This window comes from Platalea leucorodia (assembly GCF_965183815.1).
Source record: "Platalea leucorodia genome assembly, chromosome: Z".
NCBI lineage: Eukaryota > Metazoa > Chordata > Aves > Pelecaniformes > Threskiornithidae > Platalea > Platalea leucorodia.
In genome coordinates this window covers 13,540,474-13,566,553 of record NC_138858.1, presented here as the reverse complement: position 1 = coordinate 13,566,553, position 26,080 = coordinate 13,540,474, and the positions used below count along the sequence as shown (strand labels likewise).

The following is a 26,080-nucleotide window of genomic DNA, read 5'->3' as shown; positions in this document are numbered from 1 at the left end:
AAGTGAATATTTAGAAACCAAATTAGGAAGACAAACACAGCTTTCCCTTGCAGGAAGCTCATTCTTTTCTGTTATAAACGGCGCTAGTTGGCTGGGCTTTTACCCAGCAAGGGCTGCCAGCTCTGTAAGAAAGGTTACTCGTCTCCAGTCCATGTGGCTCTTTCCCAGTTATTCTTGCGGCATATATTTTTAAAAATATTTTTAGCTCAAACAGGCAGGCAATGAATGAAAGTGAACGTGCCAGATGTCCCTCTCAATTCTGTTCAGTCTACCCATTTTCTGCCTCTTCTGGGGTAAACAGATGCCTGTGGATGGGATATTTACCAGAAACCTTATACAAAAGGAAGAAATGAAGCAAGAAGCTAGGCCTGCAGCACACCACAGCTGCTGGCTTTATCAGTTAGGTTGGCCTGGGTTGGTCTGATAAGCCCAACTTTTTCACTCTTTCTAGAGCTGACTTCTTTGCTCCTTGCAAGCTGGCCCATTCAGGGTACGTATTGTTGGCAGGAGATGCAGGTAATTTAGCAAAATCAGATGGTGATGGACCCCCCCTCCTCTTACCACAGTGTGATTTATTTTATCTCTTTCGTGACCTTTTGATCCCAAACATGGTGACACAGGTTTTCTCATTTTGGCTGGAGCCTGGACACAGTGTGTTCACAAACACGTGCTTGGACCTTTCTCCTAATGATCTCTGCAGAGCTCACCAGAAGGCTGTAGTCCAAAACCATAGCACTGCCATTTTCCTAACAGCCTCACTCTTGATCAATGGCATCTCAATACACACATAAAACAAAGATTTAATAATCCGATATGAACAGTCAAGAACTATCCCAGTATCCAGGTCTTACCAGGTTAATAGATTATGGATCAGCCACAGTTCATTTTCATCCAGTGCCCAAGTAAAGTAGGGACAACTCCTGGGAGAGTTTGAACATTTATACAAGCCCTGTTTTTCACTTGATGGCACAGTTTCCTGAAGATATAATGTGTTTGATACACTTTAGGAATCTGAGAAACTCTGTTAAATATGGGCCCTTAAAAATGATTTGTGTGACATCAGGTCACGTAAATTCTGGAATTCTGCTTACAGTCCCCAGATAAATGTTTTACAGCTTATTCTTGACCTCTCCTGGATACGAGCACACTGAGAGCATTTTGTCTTCATGCCTTTCATTGTGCAGGGCAGAAGAACAGTTCTGGGTATTGGCAGGCCTGAAACTATGTCTTGGCTTCCCATGCAAAACCAGCACACCTTATCTGAACTACCCACATCTCCTGCATGTGCAAAGCTTGAGGTGGGGATGCAGTCAAAACAGGATTTCTCACAAGACGTTCTTTATTGCTTGTTGGGTGGTTAAGATAATGAGCAGTTGTTTCTGTGGTATTTTAGCTGTTACACTTTTGGTCCTGGCCAGAACAGAGGAATTGCAGAGAAGAGCATATTTCAAGTAATAAACTTAAACATTTTAAAACTTGAGGGAAAAAAGGTGAATTAAGATGAAGCCAAAGATTCAGGTTAGATTTTGTTTAATCCAAACCAGGATATCCACCCCTGACAAAAATGTTGACCACGGCTATTTTTTTGGCACTGTGTCTGTTCTCTCCCCACCCTGCTTTCTTGGAAGTCACTGTGCTCTGGCTCTTCAATTAGAGACGGATAATTGATGCATTGCAGACTGGAAAAAGCTTATCATGCTGCATTATTTGTTCCACCACTGGAGCCCTATCACCACTGTGAAATCTATTTCCTCAGGTTTGAAAGAGACTTGGATAAACCACCTGGTGATTCCATCTGGGACTGTCGACAGTCTGATCCAGGCAGTTTTTCACGGACCCTTGAAAATGGCATTGATGGAGTGAAGGGGTCTGTGTCTCCAGTGTGTATTTTGGAGCGAGGGTTTGTGCAGACAAACTGGCGGAGGCTGTACTGTGTTTTGGAGGATAACCTGGACTGCAGCTCTGCTGGTAGCCAGGAGCTCTGGCCCAAATTTCTTCCCACTGCTGATCCTTTCATTTAGGAGATCCCTTAGTTTAGGTGTATGGAGGGTGGGAAAGATGCTTTTTAGGCTGTAAGAAGTGGAGGGATGAGGTAGCAGTGGCAGTCCAGGCCTGCTGGAGCACATCACCGCAGGGTACCTCCCTGGGCAAACTGTGGGGGCCCAAGGAGTTGTGGAGGGTGGCAGAGAGGCAGGACCTCAGCCCCATCTCTCATATTATATTGGGAAGAAAATGGTAGCGTCAAGTAAGGCAAGAGGATTTCCTGATTGATGGAAAAGTCAAAGTTAGGGAGGATCCAGACCCTTCTGGAGTCTTGTCTACTTTGGGTGAGGGCAGAAGCCATGTAATGGAGCTGGATCTGCCCCACTCTCCTCCTCCGACAGCTAGCAATAACTTCCCATAATCAGTGAGGAAAACACCTGCAAAACACACCTCGCTGCTACGTACCTCTGGGAATTGGTGTAACTGCAAACTACACACAGCTTGAGTGTCATGAAACAAACCATCCAAAGCACTCCCTGCGCCATCGCTCTCCACAGACCTCAGTGGCAGCAGGTTGCAAGAGAAGAAAATGTTCAACCATGGAGAAGACGTTGCACAGACTATGAGTGTAAACCCTTTTTGGGTGGACAACACTTGGAAAGCCCCATGAATCTGCCTTCCCCGTGGTAGCCCATCTCTGTGGAGGCTCTCTTGGGGAGGAGGGTTGTGGGTTTTTCCTGAATCCCCATTACTGACCAAAACTCCTGCAGAAACAAGGAGCAGATCACAGAAGGCTTGAATGAAAATACCTCACTTGTTCCTGTGGGTTTGCAGTGGTCACCACAGAGGTGGGAAAAGGCTTCAAAACCATTTTCTCCCTGCAGCCACACTGAGTATGGCTCAGTGAAGACTGCTTATGAAACAGCAGGTGTAGATTCTCTCTGTGTCCGGTACGGAGGAGTTATCACTGCAAACAGGATTATTTGTAAGTGAAGGAGCTGTAAATGTTTAATTACAGATACAATCCTGCCTGGGCCACAGCAGGCCTTTTTTTTTTTTTTTTTAAATTTTAATCATTTTGTTTTGTTGCCTCTTGAAATGGTGGCCTGCCGTTTTACATAATAACCTCACTAGTAACCCACTTTCCCAATGTCAATATGAATAACATAGAAATTAGAGTCTCCTTTCTCACAAAGCAGAATTTTTGCTAGCAGAGACGGTGGGAAGCTGCTTTCACTCAGCAGTTATTGCATTTTAGCTGATATCTCATTATCTGACATAAACAGATCCATGGGCTTCACTTCATCTTAAACTGTTGCCTACCAGAGTCGTATCCTGCTGCCAGAGACCGACAGGGGAAAGGTAAATGGCTGTGCCTGAGCTTAGCTAGCAAAGGCTGGAGGGGCGATGCTGGGTGTGCAAACACACAGCGAAGAGGTAGGGAGTCAGTCAGATTTTATTCTGTCAACACCTCCTGCAATGCACACGGGCCCTGCAACTAAAGGCAAAACCAAACCTTTTAGGTCAGTCCTTTTCTCATCTCCAGATCAGTAGGATCTGTTCTTCTCAGCACGAAGCATTTTCAATATTTTATTCCAGTACAAATTTAATTCAAAGCACTGCTATTTTGATGTCCTATTATTTTAGATTCAGTTTACACATTTGGATAAGTGTATTTGACCACTTGGAGATCAAGAATGGAGAATTAGAATTAGTTCCTCCATTGCTTTTTACTTCTGAGCCCAAAATTTCTGCCTGTAGACAATGATCTTGTGGGCCAGCTATTCCTTGCTGAAGGCACAGAGGAGAATGATGAGCAGCAAAGATATCTGCAGATGGGATTCTGTTCAAAAGATTGGAAACAAAAGAGCAAAGTCTAAACTCTATTATTAATTTGGACCAAAAAATGTGTGTAGCATCAAACCACCAGAGCAGTGATGGGTAGGAACCAGGTGGACTCTATTAGAAAGCGAGGAAGGGAATCTTTCTTCTTTCTAATAGCTGCCAAGAAACATGCTTGTTTCAGCTTTTGCATGAAATGATAGATGGGGGCTTTGAATCCCAGATCTCTTTGGTTTTATTCCTCCTCCCTTGGGGACATGGGTGCTGTGGATGTTCATTACTCACGTTGGAAACATTTGCCACAGGAAGCTCCTGGAACGGAGTTTGGAAAGCCATGAAAGCCCTAATGGCAGCTGAAAACATCAGTGCTGTCCCAGCACTTGCTGAATCAAATTATTAAGTGCCAAGATAAATTAATGTTTGTCTCTGAGTCATTCCCAATTTTACAGAGTCGAGGGTTTTCAGATTCCCTTCCTACCAAGAAAATCCTCTCTCCTTGAAAAAGAAACCCCATTTTGGTGGCAGCAGCTTCCAAAATCTGGAACTGTGTTTTCAGAAGTCATGCTTCACTCTCCAGTAAATTCTTTTCCACCTCTCCTCGCCCAGTGAAATAACTGGAATATTTGCATTTTTTTTTAAATCAGGATTTTCAGTAGTCATAAAGCATAGGCTAATGAGCCTCTTCTGCAAGGCTATTTAGTTAATTAATATTTATACACTGAAGCAAGGCTCAAGAGCTAATCTATGAAGTATTATTCAATGATCCTGAGCATCTGGCTTGAGAATCCAAGATTTCACTGAAATTGAATTAAGATTGCTGCCATTAGATCTTCAAAATAAAGGAGATATATACAACAAAAGCATGTAGCAAGGAGACACAGCTCTGTCTGGCAAGCCTGTGGGCTGAGATAACCAGGAGCCGTCCCTGTTCCTCGGGCTGTTGCTGAGGCAGCTGGGGTGCTGCAGGCAGTGGGTCATGTTTATCCTCGGGGGGAAACACTGAATCCACAGCAGCTGAGGTCTCTGTTCGTACGCTATGCTTGGCTGGTGAAGAAGGGAAGACCTGCCCTTGGCTGCCTTCGCTCCCAGTAGCCCCAAGTGCTGCCCGGGAGCTGGCTCAGCCTGGACCCTGCATGTCCGTGGGGACTGGCACTACCTTTCTGGGGGACTGGCACAGCCCCACACTCCACTCTGTGGGCTGTTTAAATAGGAAATAACTGAGGAAAGTGGCTGGGTACAGGCTGACACTGACACCCCGCCCAGCACTTGTGCCACTGGCAGACACCCTAACTGAGCATTGCTCACCCCTCTCCACTGCATCTCCAGCCAGCAACTTCTCCCGTGACGTGACTTGCCCTGCTGTCTCCCACAGAAAGGAGCTGCGTATAAAGCAGAGTGCTTTCTCACCATCATTCAAGCTCTTTCTCACCATCAGTCAGCAACCATCTATTGTGCATCCCTTCCAGCGTCTACAAGGTTCTGAAAGAAAAGCCTTCACATCACAGATCTCCCTGCTGGGCTCATCTTCCATTTAGACAGGAGAGCCACAGCCACTTTCGAAATCCTTGCTGCTTGAGCCTTATTCTCCTTATTTGGGGTCAAAAAGAGGGTTTCCTATGATTTCACAAGGACTAAGATGAGACTGTTTCTTCAGAAGTTCCATACCTCATCCCCATCCCAGTAATAGGCCAGGCAGTGAAGACACATAATGGCTGCCACATGCAGCTGCAGTCAATGAAGTTGGGGCATTTTTCCAGATGTAACTTATTTCCCCTATTTAGCAGTGCCTGTGGTGTTATGCTTTGCTGCTGTAGCATGTTGGTATGCTTAAGCCTTTTTACATTATTGAATAACTTAGCACTTCTTGGTCTTGGCCGTCTGGTTGGTCATGTCCTGGTTTGTTCCCAGCATCTCTTTTCAAGTGCGCTGTCTATTTTTGTCCTCAGAATTAAGCCTGGGTGATATTTGTGGATCATTAGCTTCAGAGACTACCTTCTGGATGGATGAAATCTTCATCACCATCCCAACAGGCCCCTTGTGCTCATGCAACCTTAGCCTCGTGTCTAAAAACAATCAGTGTAGTACCCTCTACCACAACCCTCACATTTTGTCAGGCAACTGAACAGGAAGAAAGAGAAAACTGAAAAAAAGTGGGATAATTTAGGGCAACAGAGCACCCCAGAGGTGACAGAGGAGCCCCAGCCAAACGTTAAAAGCAGGGTGGTCAGCCTTGAACAACTACAGTATGAGCCAGTTCATCACACTGAGGGGCCAGGGATCATTCTCTGGGGCTGATGCCTTCAAGTAACGTTGTTGTAGCCACGTACTGGTGCAGTGTTTCTCACAAATCAAGGAGCTACTTGCTTTTGGGAAGGTTGGGTGTGCGTGTAGATGTCAATGCATTTCCAGAATTGCATTCTGCAGTTGTGGCTTTCTAGAGGATACTAGTGGGTGGTTCAAAAAATGTAGTAAGAATATTATTATACATATATAATTTGATTCTTTTAGTCTGAAATAAGCCCCCAGTAAGTTTATATTTACTTGGCAGCGAAGATATAAAACTTGGTTTGGCAGTTGCCTTTAGCAAAACACTGGGAACTCAAGGGAAAAAATATTGCCTGCCTGGCTGAGTATGTTGAACTAATGCTGAGAAATGGGGCTCTGTGAATCTGAATTCAACCCAGTTTTTCAGAGCTACTTACCCAGTCTCCTTCCACCGTTGGCCAACTGACAGAAATTCAATATTTTTCTTCTAGTGAATGAAAAGCATAGTCAGAAACAGCCATTGGGTCAGGATCATATGCAAAAGCTCCTCTTGTGCTTTTGTTTCCTAATTGCTCTTGGAAGGATTTTTCGGACTGAGCTGACGCAGTTGTGTGTGTGAATTTCCTGGCAAATAAGGAAGGTGACTGTGTCCAAAAGACATTTAAGAGTGTGAATTCACAGCCTTTCCATGTCTAATCAAGGAGCGTAAACCATTAGCCACATGTTCTCCATTTCCATCACATTTTTTCACACTTAAACAAAAACATGCCAAAGAAAAGGTGATACATTTTTTAATGCCCCCAAATAGGAACCACAGGAGTCCGTTAAACACTGTGGTCATTTCCAGCATACAAATCAATTTTCCTTGTGGTGGTGAAGTGGTGAATAATGCCTGGTTTGTTTAAAGGAGCATGACTGATTTTGGATGAAGGATCCTGTCACTTTGGCATTTTTAGTTTTATTTATTGCACGCAACCGTATAAAACCTGGTACTAGCCTCAGTGCCAGGCTTACTAGTGGAAAAGCTGAAAGGACAACATAACTCCTGGTGCAGCAAAGAGTTCTCCTTCTGCAAGGCATTTTCTGGACTCCTGAAAAACTATTTTCAGTAACATGGCAGAGAAGGATTTCATCAGCTGGCATCTACTGGCTTTATTTTTTCTTCCATTTTGCCTGTGTCAAGATGAATACATGGAGGTGAGCAGAAGATCTTATAAACCAGTGGCCAAAGTATTGCAAAGTCACCACCAGACTGGCCATAAAGGTTCCAGAAGCAGGGAAATATTGAAACAGCGGAGTCAACTTATAGAGTGGACTGTTGATAATAGCACTTCTACAGACCAAAAAGTCCTGAGACCAGAGGTAGATGATGTAGAACTGACTACCTCAGATAGAGTCCAGGTACTCTGAATTAATCTTCTAAAGATATCTTTAAAGCTAATGCGATTTTTTTTTTTTTTTTTGCTAAGATTATTAGTAGTATATTTATGGAATTATTTCTATTAAGCTGTGTATTGGTCTGTATCCTGCTGGGTTGCTTTATAGGATCTTTTAATGAGCTGGTTGGGGACACTGGTTTCAACATAGACAGCAGCCCTTTGTTTTGCTGAAACTGTTCCTGTGCAATCATATGTTCTGATATACAGTCTCTTAGTTATTTCAAGGTATTACTTATTTAATATATTAAAGTTTTAGATTCTGTTAACTCATTTGGATCTGAAGGAAAATCACAGAATTTATAGAGGTACTTGGAAAGATTCAATTAGCAGAGAATAACTTTACTTGAAAATTGTGTATATAAAGTATATTCTTTTGAGCTTGAGACAAACATAATGAAATTCTGAGTGTTCACAAATTTTATTCTAAGGAATAGCTGGATAAAAATAGATACTAATGTAATGAGTAGATTTAATAATATATATCAACTTGATAGTTTTAGAGGAAAAAGACTCAGAATGAAACTCTAAATCATCTGCAGTATCTGTGTTTTAAACTGGGAATCTTTCTATGCCTTTTACATGGCATTTTAGAGATTATAGTCATTAGCTCACAGCAAAGGGAAAATGGCATAATTTGATTATACATAAAATATCGCAGTCCAAATTTAAAAGGAAAAATCTGAAGGGCAGAGGATGAAGCTTTTTCTAGCACTATGCAAGCCAAAATTCCACTCAAATGAAGTTTTTGTTGATGTTTTTTAGAAACAACAAGAACACGAGTGTTTTGTTCCTATTGCTGATACAAATGTTTGAGTCCTGTATAGTTCACCTTTTAGCATTTGTTTTTTAAAACTCTTTCAGATCAAACTGTGATATTTTGAATTCCAAAAATCATGGACATGCAGACAAGTGTTCAATAATAACCTACTTCATGATAAGCAGAGATGAGATTTGATTTTAATCCTGTCCTAGGCTTGAAGAACTGAAACACATCCAAGTATGGGAATAGGCTTAATATACCACTATATTTCCTGCATTTAAATTTCATAGCGTTTTGCATTTTGTATTTCTTGGGCAGGAGTTATATGTTCCTCCAGTGCACTCAGGAAAATTTAACTGTAGGTATGTTAAATTGCACTTGCAGTATATAAACAGTGTAAACCATCAGGTATGTAGTCCAATGAGCCGGCTAGTGTGTGCGTACCTCTTTAGTGCAGAGAGAATTGTGCAGCTGCATACTACAGACCATGTATTATTGGTACTTAAAGAAGATTCCCCTTTAAATCAACATAATTTCAGATAATGCAGGATTTAATACAAAATTACAACCTTTTCAGGGGTCAATCTCTCCCTCACAGAAAGTGTCACTGTGTTTGGGGTGCATGTGTCTCTCATCAGAGAGTTTAATGCAACATTTGGAGTTGCCTGCTGGGGGAAGAGGCTGTGACATTAAAACTGAGCCCAGTGAGTCTGAGTACAGCTGATGGCAGTCATTTACCTGCCAGACCCTCTCTAAGAAGCAATATTTGCTGGGGAAATGATGCAATTTTTGGCTTACTGAAATGAAATGGAGCACTAGCAGATGCATGACAGGGATAATCCATCACAGAGTAGCTGATGCAATAGGTATTTTCCAACTCCAGGGATTTCCAGGCAGAGGAGGAGCAAAGATGGCACAGACATGTTTTAATTCTTGTCAAACCTCTCTCTTCCCCTTGAGCTATCTGAAAGCTGTTTCACCCCTAAGTCCCTACTTTCTTGGTTCTCTTAGCTCTGGCTGGAGAATTTCACCCTCTTGCTAAAGTGTTTTAATGGTCCCACTCCCTGTTGTGGAATAGAGACAAAGGCATTGGTCTTCACTGCATTGGGTACAAGGCCAGTTTCCACACTGCTGGTAACTTACGTAAAATATAATGTGCGTTTCTCAAGCACAAGAACTCTTAGTGGCTGGGGAGAACCATGCCAGACACATTCTTCCTTTTCAAGTTGTTCTTTGAAAGCCTCCAGGTACCCCTCAACCTACTAGTGTTTCACCCTGAATTTTAGCAATTTTGGTTTGTTTAATTCTTTGCTAGAGAAGCGGCATGGAGAGCCTTAGTGCCCACAGAGACATGCTATTTTGCATTCAGAACAGGAGCCAGGAATGGTGGATGTACATTACTTGTCTTCTGCACTGTCTTAGACAATATAACAGAAACCCATAAAACTAATCAGGAAGTGAAAAGGGGCTGGGTGTCCAATTATGATTTGTTCACAGTTTTAAGTTAAGGGAATTTTACAGACCATCTGTTGCCTAGAAGTGCTGCCTACGTACTAAATCATAGGAAATTCAGCAAATAGCCTCAGAAATATTTCCACTTTTCTATCTGTATTGGGATATCAATGTGGCAGACGCATTTCACAAGCTCCTAAATCATATTCGTGTTCTGAGAGCAATGCCAAAGATTCGTTGTGCAATAAAATTTATGTGTAAATGGCTGCATAGGACACCTTTGGCAAGTAAGTTGTAATTAATCTCTTTGTCCCAGTTCAGTGTAATTTTTCTTTAGGAACAGGTTTTTCCTTTAAATGTCCTCTTCATTAAGTTCTCTGTTTCTAGAGATTAAAAGAGTATCCTGAATATTCATTGTTCTTGGCAGCCAACTGAACATTTTTTTTCCTCCTAGTCAAAGGATCAGTAAAGATAATAAGTCAATACTACTTTATGACTTGCCTAAGCAGTTATTTTGAAGTCAGTGGAACTGTTCTCATACAACCAGGCTGTCAGGACTTGCCTCATTTCACACGTAATAACCTGCTGAGCTTTTTGAGAGGTAAATGCCAAATAGCATTTCTTTATGACCAGCACTGGTATTTATTTTATGATAACGTAGCTGCTTAGCTAATAATGTCGTTCAGGATTTCAGTGCATTGGGTAAAAAAACCCAAATCTTACCTGCACAGAGAGAGTCTCAAGTGCAGTTCAGTTTGCTAGATTCATGCCTCCTCTTACTTATAATCCACAGTTCTAAGTCTTTGGATATTTCTAGGCTGATATGACTTATTTGCTCCTGGCAGATGTGCATAGTTTGCCTTCTCATTTAACATGAATATGAAGCACTATCAAAAAAGAGCTGGAAATTTTAATCTCAGTGCAACACTCAACATTCGCATTTCAGGTGGTGCAAAATGCTTGCACAATTCCAGTCCTCTTGTACTTGGCTCTCCTTCAAGGACTGAAAATGAGCTGAAAGCAGGGCTACTTCTTCTCTCGTATTAGGAAAGCTTTAAACAGTGTGTCTGGTGATTGTCAGTTATGTTCTTCTTAACAACTGGGAGAGATAAAACAGCAAGAAAGATACAAACAGGTTGTCCAGGAACACAGTCCAACAGGCAGAACTAATTTTTCTCATAAAATATAGACCTTATCCAGAATTAAGGTAAAAAGCATAGTATTGACAAAACCCTCATAAATATGAAGCCCTTCTGCCCATTGGCAAGTCTTAACATTTCCATAACTCTTTGAATATGAAGCATATTTGTTGAGCTCTCAGGTCAGCCTTTATTCCCATGGTAGCTCCATTGTCGGTGGTTCTAGCTGGAGAGGGCATGTGTGTGTCCCATTGGAGGAGTTGCAGTATTTTGGTGGCATGAAAGAGGTTTTCTGTATCCATAAAGATGAACTCCCAAGACTCCTGAAATTCATTAATTCTGGGGGTGTGCTTGGTATTGTTCAAAACATGGGCAGAAAGTTTTAGTGTTTCAGATCAAGCCAGATGATGACCTTGAGGGCAGGAATACAGCACATCTATATGTTTGTTTGGCAGGTCCCATTCCACCAGAGGCTCGTTTTCTGCCATTAAACCAACAGGTCTGCATTAGGCAAGTAATTTGAGGATAATAAAGATGTGTGGAATGAAAGGGAAGGAAGACAAACAGTAGAATGATTAGAGAAAAGTAGCAGTTGGACTGGTGTAACTGTGCCCCTCCAGAATTTAAGAACTGCAGATTTGCACCCCAGGATAATAGCAAAGAATTGCAGGAAAAAAGAAACAAAGAAGGAGAAATGAGAAGGAGGTAGAGAAATAAAATCAAACCCTGGAGCTCTACCTCAGCTGACCCATCAGAAGATTTGTGATCACTAAGTCATCACAAGAGCCTAGTTACAAAATCCAGCCAGGACTGAATGAGACTCCATTAGTATAAATAGAATAATTTGGGAAACAAAACTATTATCAAACTATTATTACAGTAGCTGAGCTGTGTATAATGAACTCATTAGTTTATTTATGCTGCTATATTAGTTTCAGCATATGAACAGGCTTTCATAGTTACACACCCACAACTACCAATAATCAGATGTCCATAACACCAGGTGTTGTGGCCAGTTCAAATTTTTGTCATGTATCTTGGCACTTTTTTAGGTTCTCCCAACTTTGGTAGCCTGTAAATACGCAAGTCTGGGGCCATGAACAGGGATATGCTGCACAGACATTTTTGCACGCCTCCTTTGGGCAGTCCAACACAGTTTTCTTTATGTTTAGTGGAGGATAGATCATTGCTGAAGGTCAAATGAAGTCCCTTGTGTCCTACCACTTGTTGTACATAGACTTGTTTGTCGAGAAAGGTTAGCTGAAATGAGGGATCAGTGAAAAGCAGAACAGGAACCTAAGTGAAATAGTCATCTAACTTTTATTACTTGGTATTATTTTATTTTCAAAACCCTCATTATTTTACAGGACAAGTTGGGTTTTTTTAATATTCGTATAGCTCTTAGAACACTTGAAGAACTTTTCCCTTAAATCTTCCAAAAATAACAACTTCAGGGACAACCCAAGTATGGGAGATTTCAGCCCAGATAAGAAGTGTTTTGAAAACTTAGCAAATATATAAACAGAGAATATATAATGAAGACCCTGTAACCGATATGCATATGATTGATGCCTTCCATGAATGAGCTATTTAAAGCTTATTTTTGTGCACTTAGCCCCCACAAACCGGACCACAGAATCCAGACTGTAGTTCCTGCTGCCGTGGTGACTTTGGAGTTCGACTCTACCAAGGGCCCCCAGGACCTCCCGGGCCCCCTGGGATGCCAGGTAAAGATGAAGTTTAATTGATTTTTCAATCAATCAGTCTAATTACAGGTTATAAATTACAGGCTATACTATGAAATATCAGAGAATGGTCCAGATATCAGTATTTGGGGATAGACTCAGAAACAAGTTTTTCTGTAATTTCTGGGGAGACAGAGATTTTCAGTTAGACTCTAAAGTCTTTTCCAGTGAAAACCCAATTTGTATTAAAATTCAGCTTTCACAAATTCATACTGAAAATAATCTTCTTACATTTCTAGAGCAAATTGGTCTGTCTTCTGAAAGTAGCATGAAGCTTCCACTAAAGCAGGAAGAACTTGTTCCCTGGAGTTGATTATTGCAATCACCTTTGAATATCCAGCTACGCTATTGTGTACTGTATTCAGGAGCTTTTTTTCATCTAGCATACTGCTAGCCAATATTTTACAGAGACACACATGCTTCTATTTTCTCATAGAAATTTCTTCTTTTCCTTCTTTCTTCTTGTCTTCCATAATAAAAAGTACCTTTTTTCCCCCCCTTTAAAAATGCATACAGAAGAAGAGAATACACAAGAAAAGGGTATACCTCAATCTGATAGTATGGAAAAAGAAGAGCCTAGAGAAGGGAAAAAGATAGTTAGTTGCATGTTGGTGTAAGTTTGTTATAGTAGCTACCTTCAGGGATTTGAAAATCACTGTTCCTAAAGCAGATGTATAATGTAAATGGACATGTCACTGATTGACAGATTTGTCTCATCTTCAAAAGCTTATGTCTTCTGTTACTGCAATAAAAATACAATTGCATAATCCTTGTGTCTCACAAATGTACTAACAGTAACAGACATGACAGAGAACTATCCACAAAAAAAAAATCGATGTAGTGATTTTTGGTAGAAACGGTTAAGAGTAACAGTTAAATCTGACTGTTACGAAGTTAAATGTGAGTGAATGAAGTGTTTCAAGAACTAGCGTCAGCTGGCAAAATATTGAAATAAAATGTTACTTTGACATAATTTGGATACTAGGCAAAATAAGGTCATAGGCATATTTGGTATTAGCCTGCTGTAAGCTATTCATGCATCAACCCTTTATAAAAATACTATTGACCATTACAGAAGTAAAAGAAATCTAATTGTGAGGCCTCTTGTGCAGAAATATTGCATTACATATTAATAAGTCATTGGCTTCTTAGAAGCAGGACACAATTTTGTATTAGACCCACACTTTCAAGGCTGCAGTGGACATACTGGGACACAGCCCAGTCCCAGCTTTGCCTTTTCCTCATGCAAGGATGTATCTCAGTCACACTGTCTTGGCACCACAGGATGCCACAGATGTATGGCCAACAGCAACCTTCTGCACCTTGGAATTTCTCTGTCTCCTTCATCCACTGCATTGCATATCATTTTGCCCGTAAGGAGAACGACAACAGATGCTTTTCTCTTGACTGAACCAAATGTTGCTTGCAGACTTTTGTTCTGAACTGATATTAGAAGTAGTTCTGGTTTTACATGAAGGATCATTCTTGTTACTTTTAGGAGCTGTTGATTTCTCTATCCAAAAAAAATTTGCTTAATTTCTTCCACCGTTTAGCTTCCTTGTTTGAAGTAAATTTTTTCTCAATACAAAAACTCTGAAGAATCACTTAATCATTAGGTTTGATCTCAAACACCACCATTCTTCTTGTAAATGCATAAGCAGAGAGACTAATCAGAGAACAAGCAGAGTGGGAAAGAATCTAACTTCAATTCAGGTAGAATTAGAACAATGATTACACTAACCCCCTGAGTAATTAATTGAAAGGTCAGGCTTTTGCTTCAGCTATGCATAATAATTGCTCAGTGAGTCTAGCCAACTTTAAAATTTTGTCAGTTGCATAGACGTTTGCTCAGTAATTTCCTCAGTAAACATCAGAAAGTAATACTGCAGATGCAGGAATATATTTTTATAACGACTCTTTTTAAAAGAAGCCATCTGAGAAAAGCTTCATTATAAAAATTTTGTCTTTCTTTAAATCTAGGAATGTGCAATCGATCAACCCCTTCAAGCTAACCAGCACCCTGAGAATGCACACTCTCCCGATTTTGGCACAGATGGGTCATTTAGCTTGTTTAAGGCTACAAACATTCTTCATTTGTGTATACATGCTTTAAAGATAGCAAAATGTTATTCAAAATTATCTTATCCTATCCTAACAAACTTAAATTATCAGGAAATAAGTTTTTACACAAAAGGAGAAGCAAGACTGCTTATGCAGGCTACCTGGTATGTGTCAATAGGCACTTGCTTTTGCTTCCCTTCAGCCTCATGGCTGCTGAGGTCTTGTCCTTGCACGTCGCCTCAGCAACGCAATGACTTGAGACTTCAGCAGTTTATACAGCAACACCAAGATAGCATGAGAGTTAGCTCTTAAACATCAATCTACATCCTTTTGGAAACTTGCTCATCAAAACCTTCACCTTCAGTCTAACCATACAGCTCTTTCTTAGCCATAGCAGCTCGGTCTGGGTTTTATGGTACTGAAAAGCTCATGTGTTGCAAACTGGTGGAAAAGGACCCTGTCACAGTTACCTGTTGAAATATATTATATGAAATTACTTAAGTTAAACAGAAAGCTCTGTTTCCTTTAAGGAAATCATGGGAACAATGGAAATAATGGAGCAACTGGCCAGGAAGGAGCCAAAGGTGAGAAAGGAGACAAAGGAGATATGGGACCAAGGGGAGAGCGTGGCCATCATGGACCCAAAGGCGAGAAGGGTTACCCTGGGATTCCCCCAGAGCTACAGGTACAAAATCTCTGGCTTGTGTTGGCTGCAGCAGTTCTCAGGTTATGGTTTTCTTCTCTGAAAAAGAGCACCTAACTACTGTAAGATAGTTAAGAAGCAAATCCCCCTGTAAATTAATACAGTGAGATACATATGGAGCCCTTGTCATGACTGACAAATGTGCTCTGCCAGATCTTCCTGAAAAAGAAAGACATCAGGGCTTAGTCTTTCTTTAGAGTAAGAATCCAACTGAGAAATGGGCAGGAAGAAACATAAATGGTTCCCTTTTAGGGCAGAAAGCCAGTATCTGGGTCATTAAAGGAGAATAGCGGGGACTATCATTTTTCTGTCAAGCTGTATCACATACATAACTGTGCTTCCTGTGGCATATGAAAAGAGTAAAGGAGTCACTCAGGCCCATGCTTCTGCGGTTAGTCAGCCTTTGTGAGATTCTCAGAAGCATATGTATCCAACTCCTCAAAGTATGGGGTCAAAACATCTGAGTGCAGACAGAAGTCCTCTGGTTTGAAAAAAACCCCTCAGTAGCTATCTGTGTTTTTATGTGTCTAGATACCTTAAACATGTTGAGAAGCATGTAGGTTCTGCCTATGAATGAACTACCCAAAAGCCAGATGAGCATTAAAACATGGGTTCAAACCAGAGCTGATAAGCTCTGCTGAGGGATGGGATGTTATTTGTTTGGGCTTAGTACTGTGTTGGCATAGTCCCATAGCTTTTGCATTAGAGCTTCTTCATGTCCCAGGAATCTGGCAGATGGCAGAGAGCTTATGTATGTATATGTGTACCTGCAGTAAAGCAGAGGCATGGTGTAGTCCGGTTCTTAAGGCAACCGAAAGTAAATGGGACTTGGATAACTTAAGACCCTTGGTTGCTGTTGCAGAGGGGATTTAAAAAGAGTTATCCACACTGTATACTGCAGTGTAGCAATATATGAGCAGTTCATCTGCAATAGCAGGAAGACTTGACTATCTCTATGTTGTAGCACAGTTAAGGTGCTAAAGGCAAGATTTAGATGCATGGCAAGCCTTTGAGATGTATCCCTCCTGGTCTCCAGCTGCCACTGTGGAAGGCGCTTCTGTAGGTCGGATCAGCCAGCCCTGTGTGGGGGAATCCTAAAGCACTTCAGCTGACACTAGGTGCATTTGCGTGGACAAGTGATTGCAGTCAGATTCAGCTCCAGAGAGCCTACATGTGAGGGAAGCATCTAAGCTCCCGTTACAATTAGTGAGGATCTAGAAGAGCAACTCAGCTTAATCTGAACGTCATTGCTGCTTTTGGGCAAATGAGACTTCAGACACCACGGAATACATAGATCTCCAGAAACTATAAGGGAGTTTACAATCTCACTCACACATACACACTTTAATGGAAATGTGTTAGTCTTGATCTGATTCATACCCCCCAGACCAAGTTCACTACAGAAGGGACAAAATGGGATACAGCAAATGCGCACAAAAAGAAATCCCACTTCCAAACACTCTGATTATGGGGAAAACTGAAGTTCTGATCTATTTACAGATCTACACCTTTTAACTGAAGGATACTGTTTCCCAATAACAGTCATTAATATATGTTTTATATCCTCATAAAAGGCATGAAAGTTAACAGCAAAATCAACAGTACAACCAATGTGTGCAGTGTGGGAAAATGGCTTTGGATTTCCTGGTATTGTGTAGGTTTGAATTCTCCACCCTAGGTTGCATGAAGATGGGATAATTGCACAGAATAAAATTCACAATGAAAATAGTTTCCAAAATTACTGGACTTTTGTAACAAAGCAGAATTATTTTAGTATTTTTAAAGAATTATCTGGAATTAACATTATAGCTGAATATCTTAAAAACATATTTGTTGTAATTACATTCAACATAAAGCCTTTTGCAATTTTAAAATGAGCTATCAGCATTTTATTCTTACATAAAGACAGTGGTAGTAATTTAATTAAAAACTGAATAATGAAAGAGGATGAATAACAAAAATTCATATTGCAATACCTATTTCGAAGTAAAATCCCACCACTGTTTTTTAACAGATGTGTTCAAAAATTCTTTACACAGTATAGCGTATAATTTCTTTTTAACATCACACTTAAGAATTTTAGAGCAGGAGTAGGTAGAGGAGAAAACACTTTTGAATACAATACTGTTTTAAGTACAAGATTATTATAAAAGACTTGGCATGTCCATGTTGATCTGCTACTTCAAAATGAGACCTGGGGAGAAAGGGCATCTTTTTCAACTCTTCTGATCCACCCAAGAGAAGTAGCTTGGTGTCAAAGAGAATGTGAAATGGAATCTAGACAAAAAATCAATAAATTCCTTCAAGCTGCCATTGCAGCTGCTTTCCTTTAACACATGATGAACTTTGATGTGATCCTGGCTGAGAAGCAAGAAGTTAACAATTTGCCGTCATAGAAAATGCACCCATGCAGGGATAAGGAAAATCAGTCCAAGCTTTCAGCTTACATCTGGAGCTCCTCAAATTTCTGAGCAGATGGCTAATGGTTTCCATTGTTGGATCCGGACTTGCATTTGATTTTGCCTGTTTTGGTTTTGTTCTCATTTGGATCTGAAATCAAAAGAAGTCTGGGGTGTGGGGTTTTTTGTTTGGGTTTTTTTTTTTTTTTAATACCAGTATAGCTGGAATCTCACGAAAAATGTAATTTTTGTGAGCAGCAGTAATAACTGTAATTGAACACTTCTCATCTAAGAAGTTCAGAGATAGATATAAAATGCCAAGTCACTATGTGACCTTCTGGCATCCAGGTGCAGCAATCCTGCCTGTACCACGTTTACTGACAGTCAGGTGGGGGGATTGCAGACTCACAGAAGAGATAACCCCCTTCCCTGCCCATGCAAGTTGGCAGGGTCGTTCCCTGGTATCTTGCTGAGGGTAATTTGAATTGTCCAATATGTGAGAGGTTTTGCACTGCTTCCTATAAAACATTTTCCACAGCCAATACATCTCACTGCAAGAAGTCTAACATGACGTTGAAGCACATTTTCACTTTCTTAGTTTCCTCTTTTGGTCTCCACCACCCTCTGTTGTTGTGACTGAGGGTGCAGGGCAACTGGTAAGAAAGAAAAAGCACTGAATGTTGAGTCCCAGCAATTGCACTTCTAGAAGACCTCTAATAAAAATGCTTAATGTATCTCTGAAGGTAGTTAGCAAGGAACACTAATGTGTATGGATTTTACTGAGCATTATTTATTTCACACATTCAGTTAAAAGCAACATCCAGTCTAAATGCATTGGGGAATATATAAAAACTAGTTAAATCACTTTTGTCAGAAACACCATCCATTTCAATACCAGTTTTCTGTTGCATCATTCTAGAGAGACTTAAAAGTAAATAAAATCCCAAACGAAGGTCCTGACCTGCAAACACTTGCGCATACGCTTACTTTTACAGTCATGAATAGTCCAATTGAATGTAAGAAGCCTAGTCCTCTTCCAGTTTCATTCAATGGGAGTTTTGTTACTGGAGTTTAGTGGCCTTGGAGCAGGCCCTAGAAGAACATCTCTGTCAGGAAAATAAACAGACTGCAAATACAGGAAAAAATTCTGTAGCTGATTCCTCTACACATGTGCACTTTGTGAACGACTGCCTGAATAAGAACTGCGTTTTTGCAGGTCGCATTTATGGCTTCCATGGCTACTCACTTCAGCAACCAGAACAGTGGGATCATCTTCAGTAGTGTTGAAACCAACGTTGGGAATTTTTTTGATGTCATGACTGGGAGATTTGGTGCTCCAGTGAATGGTGAGTGTTTGCAAAACAAAATAATGCAATTCTGGGAGCTATAGGGAAAAGCGTGGTCAATAGTGATGAGAAACTAGTTAACTGCCTTTGCACAAGGCACTGATGAGACTCGCTCTGCGTAGCTCTTGCTACTTACTTTCAGAAAAAATGAAACTGGAAAGTAAGCAAGCAAAGAGAGGGCTTGCCAGCCAGTGAGACTATTGCTGGCACAAAGGCAGGAGGAAGAGGCATGGCCAGAGCCAGGGAGGGAGCAAGACCATCTGCTTTGAGACCTTTAGCCCTTCAGCCACTCTGATGAGATAACCATGGCCTTGATGTGGCAGCAGCAGCAGCTTCACAGTTGCCTCTTACACCTCCTGCCTCCAGTCACTCTCTTCATCCCCATCTTCCCTCATGCCAGTTCAGCCGTGAGCTGGCCTGCAACAGATGTGTGGCTGGAAATGAGGCAGTACAGTTTTTCCTGAGTTATTTTTCAGCTGCATCAATCCTCAATCTTACGCAGCTATGGTGCAGGAAGAACAATAGGAGTTGGGGAGGGAAGGCCATAACCAAAAACATGCCTAAGCAAAGTCTGAAACCACTTTCCTTCGCTTGGCCTTTCTCACCCTGCCATTCATTTACTCACTGCTATGGGAAACGATATTAAATTAAATCAAAGTTGGGCCCTCCAAGCTTGCTGTAGCACATCTTACTGACAGTTAGGGGTGTGTGTCCTCACAGCTGCTTCCTTTTGAGGTTAATATATATGTGGATGTCAATAAACTTTGACCCACACTGATTTAATGACTTTGATGCAAACGCCAAGCTCCCATTGCAGAGTCAACGCTACAGACTTACTGTTCAGGAGCCAGGAGCTTGTCTTCCCCCCTAGGGGAATCTTGCAGAGCTCATGACCCATAACATGGTTGCACTGACAACACTGTTGGGACCTTTCAGACAGAAAAAGAGCTAAAAAGAAAAAGGGTGATGGTAAGGGTGTGTTGAGCAAGCAGAGACAGTGGTGACCATGTCTGTATTGTTCAGGATGCAGTGGGGCCAGGTGAGCTGCTGCTAAAACCACTCATGCCCTGCCTGACCTGGGTGACATGCTGGCTGGCTGACAGCCTCTGAGGCTGAGGCCTGGCTGGCCTGGAGGCTGCACTTTTGGGAAAGGGCAGGAGCAAGAAGATAAGGAAAAAAAAAGGTGAGAGAGGGGTCACTAGACTCAGCCTCTGGGAAATTTCCCTTTCCCTGAGAAGGAAGGGGTGAGTGGTCCTGCCATGTTCAAATACAGTCATTTCTCTGGAACAGGATGTGGCTGAAACCCTGCCATATGCAGAATAAAAATTAATCAGATTTTGGCAAGCTATAAGCAGAAGCAAATTACCAACTGACAACTGGAAGGTAATTTTGGCCTCAGCTGCTACGTTTAAGCAAGAAGCACAAGTCTGTAGCACGACTACCTCCCTCTATGAAGCAAACGTGTTGTATTTGGTGATCTTTTCAGGGGTGTATTTCTTCACCTTCAATATGATGAAACATGAAGATGTGGAGGAAGTGTACGTGTACCTGATGCATAATGGTAATACAGTTTTCAGCTTATATAGGTAAGTGAAGGGCCTGGCCATTTTAATGCAAAAGACATGTTTGCACAGATGTGATAGCCTGCTCACATTTCAAGAAACATGAAATTGTTCATTTTTTGAAGAAAATTCTGTAGGGGAAAATAACCAACAATAAAAAACTATTGTATTTTGACCTCAACTTGCAAATTTGGATCATACCTGCCACAGATCCTGGACCTAAAATTCAGCAGCCTTGATCACAAGTTCCTCAAAGCTCAGGGGAAAGGAATTAGCAGTGCAAGTCAGGGTTGGAGTCCAGTGGTAACATGCTGTCATTCTGCTAAAATATATCTTCATCCTCATTTTGCCTGTCAGATTGGTAACAGCCTTGTAAAGATTAGGGAAGAGCAATTTACTCTGGAAGTGGAGAGTATTTAAACTGCAGTAGTAAGGATGAGTAAGAAGCAAAGGTCCTCCATTTACTGGCTTTGTTATCATTAGCACACTTTGAATAAAAAGTTTCTGAACTCTTTATGTTAGCTGGAGGATCATCAAGAATAGGATTCACTTCTAGCTTATCAACTTCTATAAGGACCAGGTCAAGAAGCTTGTAGCCAGATGGACATCTGAAAAAAAAATGTGTTTGGAAAAAAACTATTACTTCTTTAATACCAACCAGGAGTTTGATGCCAAAACCAAGCTTCTCTCCTGAGCCTGAATAAAACAGACACAAAAGCTTAGATTGATCACACTGGATTTTAGGCACTTAGATGATAGCACGTTCATTTAAGCTGTCAAGGTTTCTTCAACAGCCGGTACCTGAAGCACCACCAAAGGGTGCTTCATTCCTGATAGATCTTTCCTGCAAAAGAAAAAGTGCCCAATTTTTTTCCCCTAAAGCACTGTTGTCAGAAAAGGCAACAGGTGGAAGAAAGGGAACCAACACTCACGCAAAGCCAGCAGGTTAGCCCACATTAAATGTATCTATGTTCCAACGAAAGGCCTCAGGATGGAGTGAGCTGCTTGTTTCTGCCCACTGCCTCTGCTGGGAGCACAGGGGCTCAGCTCACATGAGACTCCTGACCTGGAGGCATTTAAAATTAGCTGGGATGAATCCAAGGGAAAAAGAGCATCACAGGAAACCTGGAGTGCTGTGATGAATGAGCAGGGTTTTATTTTAAACAACAACTTTGTTCCTGTGCCCTGGAAAAAAATATGTAAGTTAAACTTCCAGAATTTCAGAAAGGAATGAAATGATGCAATTAGGTAACGTGCAAAATTTGACTAGGAGATCAAATGCAGAAAGATGCCAAAATTTCCTCATAAAGCTGAAAAAATGTTGGCAAGCCTTTCAAGGAAGTTTTGCTCAGGATAACAATGTGCTTTCTTGGATTCTTTTTTTTTTTAAGTTGTTTGCTTGATCATTTTTGAGAAACAAAAAGCTGACTTGTTAAAATCTTCATCCTTAGCTATGAATCAAAAGGGAAAGCAGACACTTCAGGAAACAGTGCAGTGCTAAAACTTGCCAAGGGCGATGAAGTTTGGCTGCGAATGGGAAATGGAGCCCTCCATGGGGACCATCAACGCTTTTCTACCTTTGCTGGGTTTCTTCTTTTTGAAACCAAGTAGAAAAAGAAACAACGCAATAGGTGTTTATCTGAGGAAACTTCTTTTTTGGTACTGGTATTTTTCTCTGTACTGTGGAATAGCATTACAACATTGAAAGATCAACAAGGCTTGTTTTGATGCAATGTGTTGCTATTTGTGTATCAAAGATGAACTAAATACATTGGGTAGTTGACACACTTACAGATTCACAGAAGATGTATTGTCACCTGGATTATATCTAGTGAATCATTAAATGTTGCTATTGCTCTCTTCTCCAAAGTGACTGAAAAACAAAGAAAAAGGAGTTTAAATAATTCAGAGAGCAGTTTGCGCAATAAAGTCAATTTTGTCAGTAAATATACTTTAGTGAATTATATGTCAGGAATTGAAAAATTGATTAATGTTTTTCTGTTCATTTATTCAGTTCTTACTACATGTTCATTTAAGTTTGTGTCATGGAATCAGGCCTGAATGAATTATAAGTAGGCTCAGCTGAGACCAGATTTAAAGGAAGATGTTTTTACTGGACTAGAATGAGCTTTACAAATAGAAGAAAAAAATGTGAAAATAAAGATGTCAAGGATTCAGGTTTATTGCATTCCAATCTAAAACCTCTGAAGATGTATCTGATGTCATTTTTCATTGATTTTTAGTACATATTTATGCTCCCTCTCTCTCTCTCTTAAAAAAAGAGTGGTAGTAATTCTTGCCTTAGTAGCAGCTTAAAGCTAAGGTAATTTAGCCTGCAGTGTAATGGGGATCAGACAGGGGAACTGTAATGTTTCTTCCTAGCCTTCAAACTGTTAAAACCTGATGTAACTGAACACAGGTTCAGTGTCACAGCAAAGGCATATAAGCTGGACAAGCTGGGATATGCCAAAAGCACAAACAGAGAAACGCACGCTTTGTGGAGTCTGGAGATCTTTTATAAGGATGTACCTTTTAATATTGCATATTTACTTAACAGTGAAGTTGTGGATACAATTTTCCTACCAGCCTTCCCAGAACCAGTTATTTCAGGAAAAGACATTGCAGCCTGGCAAAGCAGCAGCTAACTCAGTTCAATATTGAACTGGTGAAAGCAAACGTTGACTGGCTCAGAAGTTCTGGTCACAGTAAACTGGGCCATTCTTCAGCATTAATATTAACCACCAGCTTTTCAAAATTTGGGTACCTGAAATCCTGCCTAGCTATTTTCTTTTCCTGGGAATCAGCACCAAATATAGTAAGACAACACTGAAGTCTGAATGTATCTTCTGCACATTCTGGGTCTCCACACACAAGCTTATGAAATATAAATTACATTTTAACAGACATTACATTTTAACCAGATATTACCTGCTGTTAATGTATAACAAGCAGGTGGGGATAGGAAAACATTTATTTGAAATTCTTTTATACTGGATACAGATAACAGTAGCACGACAATAGAGCAAGTGAATCAAAATCTGCTCTATGAATGTGTACGTCTTTGCACACATTCCTAGTAAATCACATCTTAAGATGAAAAATGCATGTTGTTACTTAATGATTATGACTTGTGATTTTTTAGTTCTATGCATCAACCACTGAAAATATTAGCTTTAATGAACTGTCATGCAATGAGTTTTATTGTTTCTTTATGAACTTTGGTCAGGTTTGCACCACACAGGTTTCCAAAACCTGAGACCATGTTATTTTAATAAGCATTTTAGTAAAATTCTGGCATGCCTTCAAACTAAAACCCACCCACCAGGTAATCAGATAATGTTATTCTTTTGGAATAAGAGCACAAGTTGTATGAGATGTATGGCATCATGAGCTAATGTTCACAGTAGGAAAACTCTTGAAAAAAGTATTTCTTGTTGTGTTAGGAATGTTTGCTTACTTTGTAACACATACATTTACCCAATAAAGTTTAATACTCATAAAACTATACTGGTTTGTTCATATCTATACTTACCAAGGACCTTACCCTTTGGAGACAATGGAGATATATTCTTAATATCCTCCCAACAACATCCACAGCCTTCCTCTCATCCAGTAAGCGGGTCACTTTGTCATAGAAGGAGACCAGGTTAGTGAAGCAGGATCTCCCTTTCATAAACCCATGCTGGCTGAGCCTGATCCCCCGCTTGTCCCGCACTTGCTGCATAATGGCACCCAGGATGATCTGCTCCATGACCTTCCCCGGCACCGAGGTCAGGCTGACAGGCCTGTAGTTCCCTGGATCCTCCTTCCAACCCTTCTTGTAGAGGGGTATCACATTTGCTAGCTTCCAGTCATCTAGGACCTCCCCGGTTGACCAGGACTGCTCATAAATGATAGCAAGTGGCTTGGCCAGCTCCTCTGCCAGCTCCCTCAGTATCCTCGGGTGGATCCCATCTGGCCCCATGGACTTGTGAGCATCCAGGTGGAGGAACACGTCAGTGACTGCCACCTCTTCAACAACTGGGACTTCATTCTGCATCCTATCTCCATCTCCCAGCTCAGGGGCCTGAAAACCCCGAGGATGACCAGTCTGACTATTGAAGGCTGAGGCAAAGAAGGCACTAAGTACCTCAGCCTTCTCCTCATCCTTCGTGGCAATGTTTCCCTCTGCATCCAACAAAGGAGGGAGATTCTCCCTGGCCCTCCTTTTGTTGCTGATATATTTGTAAAAACATTTTTTGTTATCTTTAATGGCGATGGCCAGTTTAAGTTCTAGCTGGGCCTTCGCCTTTCTAATCTTCTCCCTGCATAACCTCACAACATCCTTGTAGTCCTCCTGAGTTGCCTGCCCCTTCTTCCAAAGGTGGTGGGCTCTCCTTTTTTTCCTGAGTTCTAGCCAAAGCTCTCTGTTCAGCCAGGCCGGTCTTCTCCCCCGCCTGCTCGACTTGCGGCACATGGGGACGGCCCGCTCCTGCGCCTTTGAGATTTCCTTCTTGAATAACATCCAGCCTTCCTGGATTCCTTTGCCCTTCAGGACTGCCTCCCAAGGGACTCTGTTGACCAGACTTCTAAACAATCCAAAGTCTGCCCTTCTAAAGTTCAGAGTAGAGGTTTTGCTGACCACCTTCCTTACTTCTCCAAGAATCAAAACCTCTATCATTTCATGGTCACTGAGCCCAAGACAGCCTCCAACCACCACATCGCCCACCAGACCCTCTCTGTTCGTGAACAGCAGGTCCAGCGGGGCACCTCCCCTGGTTTGCTCCCTCACCAGCTGTGTCAGGCAGTTATCTTCCACGCACTCCAGGAACCTCTGAGAGTGCTTTCTCTCTGCTGTGTTGTATTTCCAGCAGACATCTGGTAAGTTGAAGTCTCCCATGACAACAAGGGCTAGGGACTGTGAGACTTCAGCCAGGCACTTGTAGAATGCTTCGTCTGTTTCCTCATCCCGGTTGGGTGGTCTATAACAGACTCCCACCAGGATACCTACTTTATTAGCCTTTGCCCTGATCTTTACCCATAAGCACTCAACCTTATCATTACCTTTGTTGAGCTCTAGACAATCAAAACACTCTCTAATGTACAAGGCTACCCCACCACCTCTTCTTCCTTGCCTATCCCTTCTGAAGAACTTGTAGCCATCCATTGTAGCTCTCCAGTTGTGTGAGATATAGAATCATAGAATAGTTACGGTTGGAAAAGACCCTTAAGATCATCGAGTCCAACCGTTAGCCTATCACTGCCAAGTCCACCACTAAACCATGTCCTCGAGCACCACGTCTACCCATCTTTTAAATACCTCCAAGGATGGAGACTCAAGCACTTCCCTGCGCAGCCTGGTCCAATGCCTGACTACCCTTTCAGTGAAGAAATTTTTCTTAACA

General features: G+C 41.3%; 1 protein-coding gene across 1 annotated transcript; it reads left to right on the top strand.

Annotated features, from left to right (window-relative positions):
• Positions 1–7,203: 7,203 nt before the first annotated feature.
• C1QTNF3 (C1q and TNF related 3) lies at positions 7,204–22,307 on the top strand (the record flags this gene model as incomplete). Its single annotated transcript, XM_082335454.1, has 6 exons — positions 7,204–7,491; positions 12,496–12,607; positions 15,217–15,371; positions 19,005–19,134; positions 20,621–20,720; positions 22,148–22,307. The coding sequence occupies 6 exons, from the start codon at positions 7,204–7,206 to the stop codon at positions 22,305–22,307; spliced, it is 945 nt and encodes a 314-aa protein (XP_082191580.1).
• Between the last annotated feature and the right edge of the window lie 3,773 nt (positions 22,308–26,080).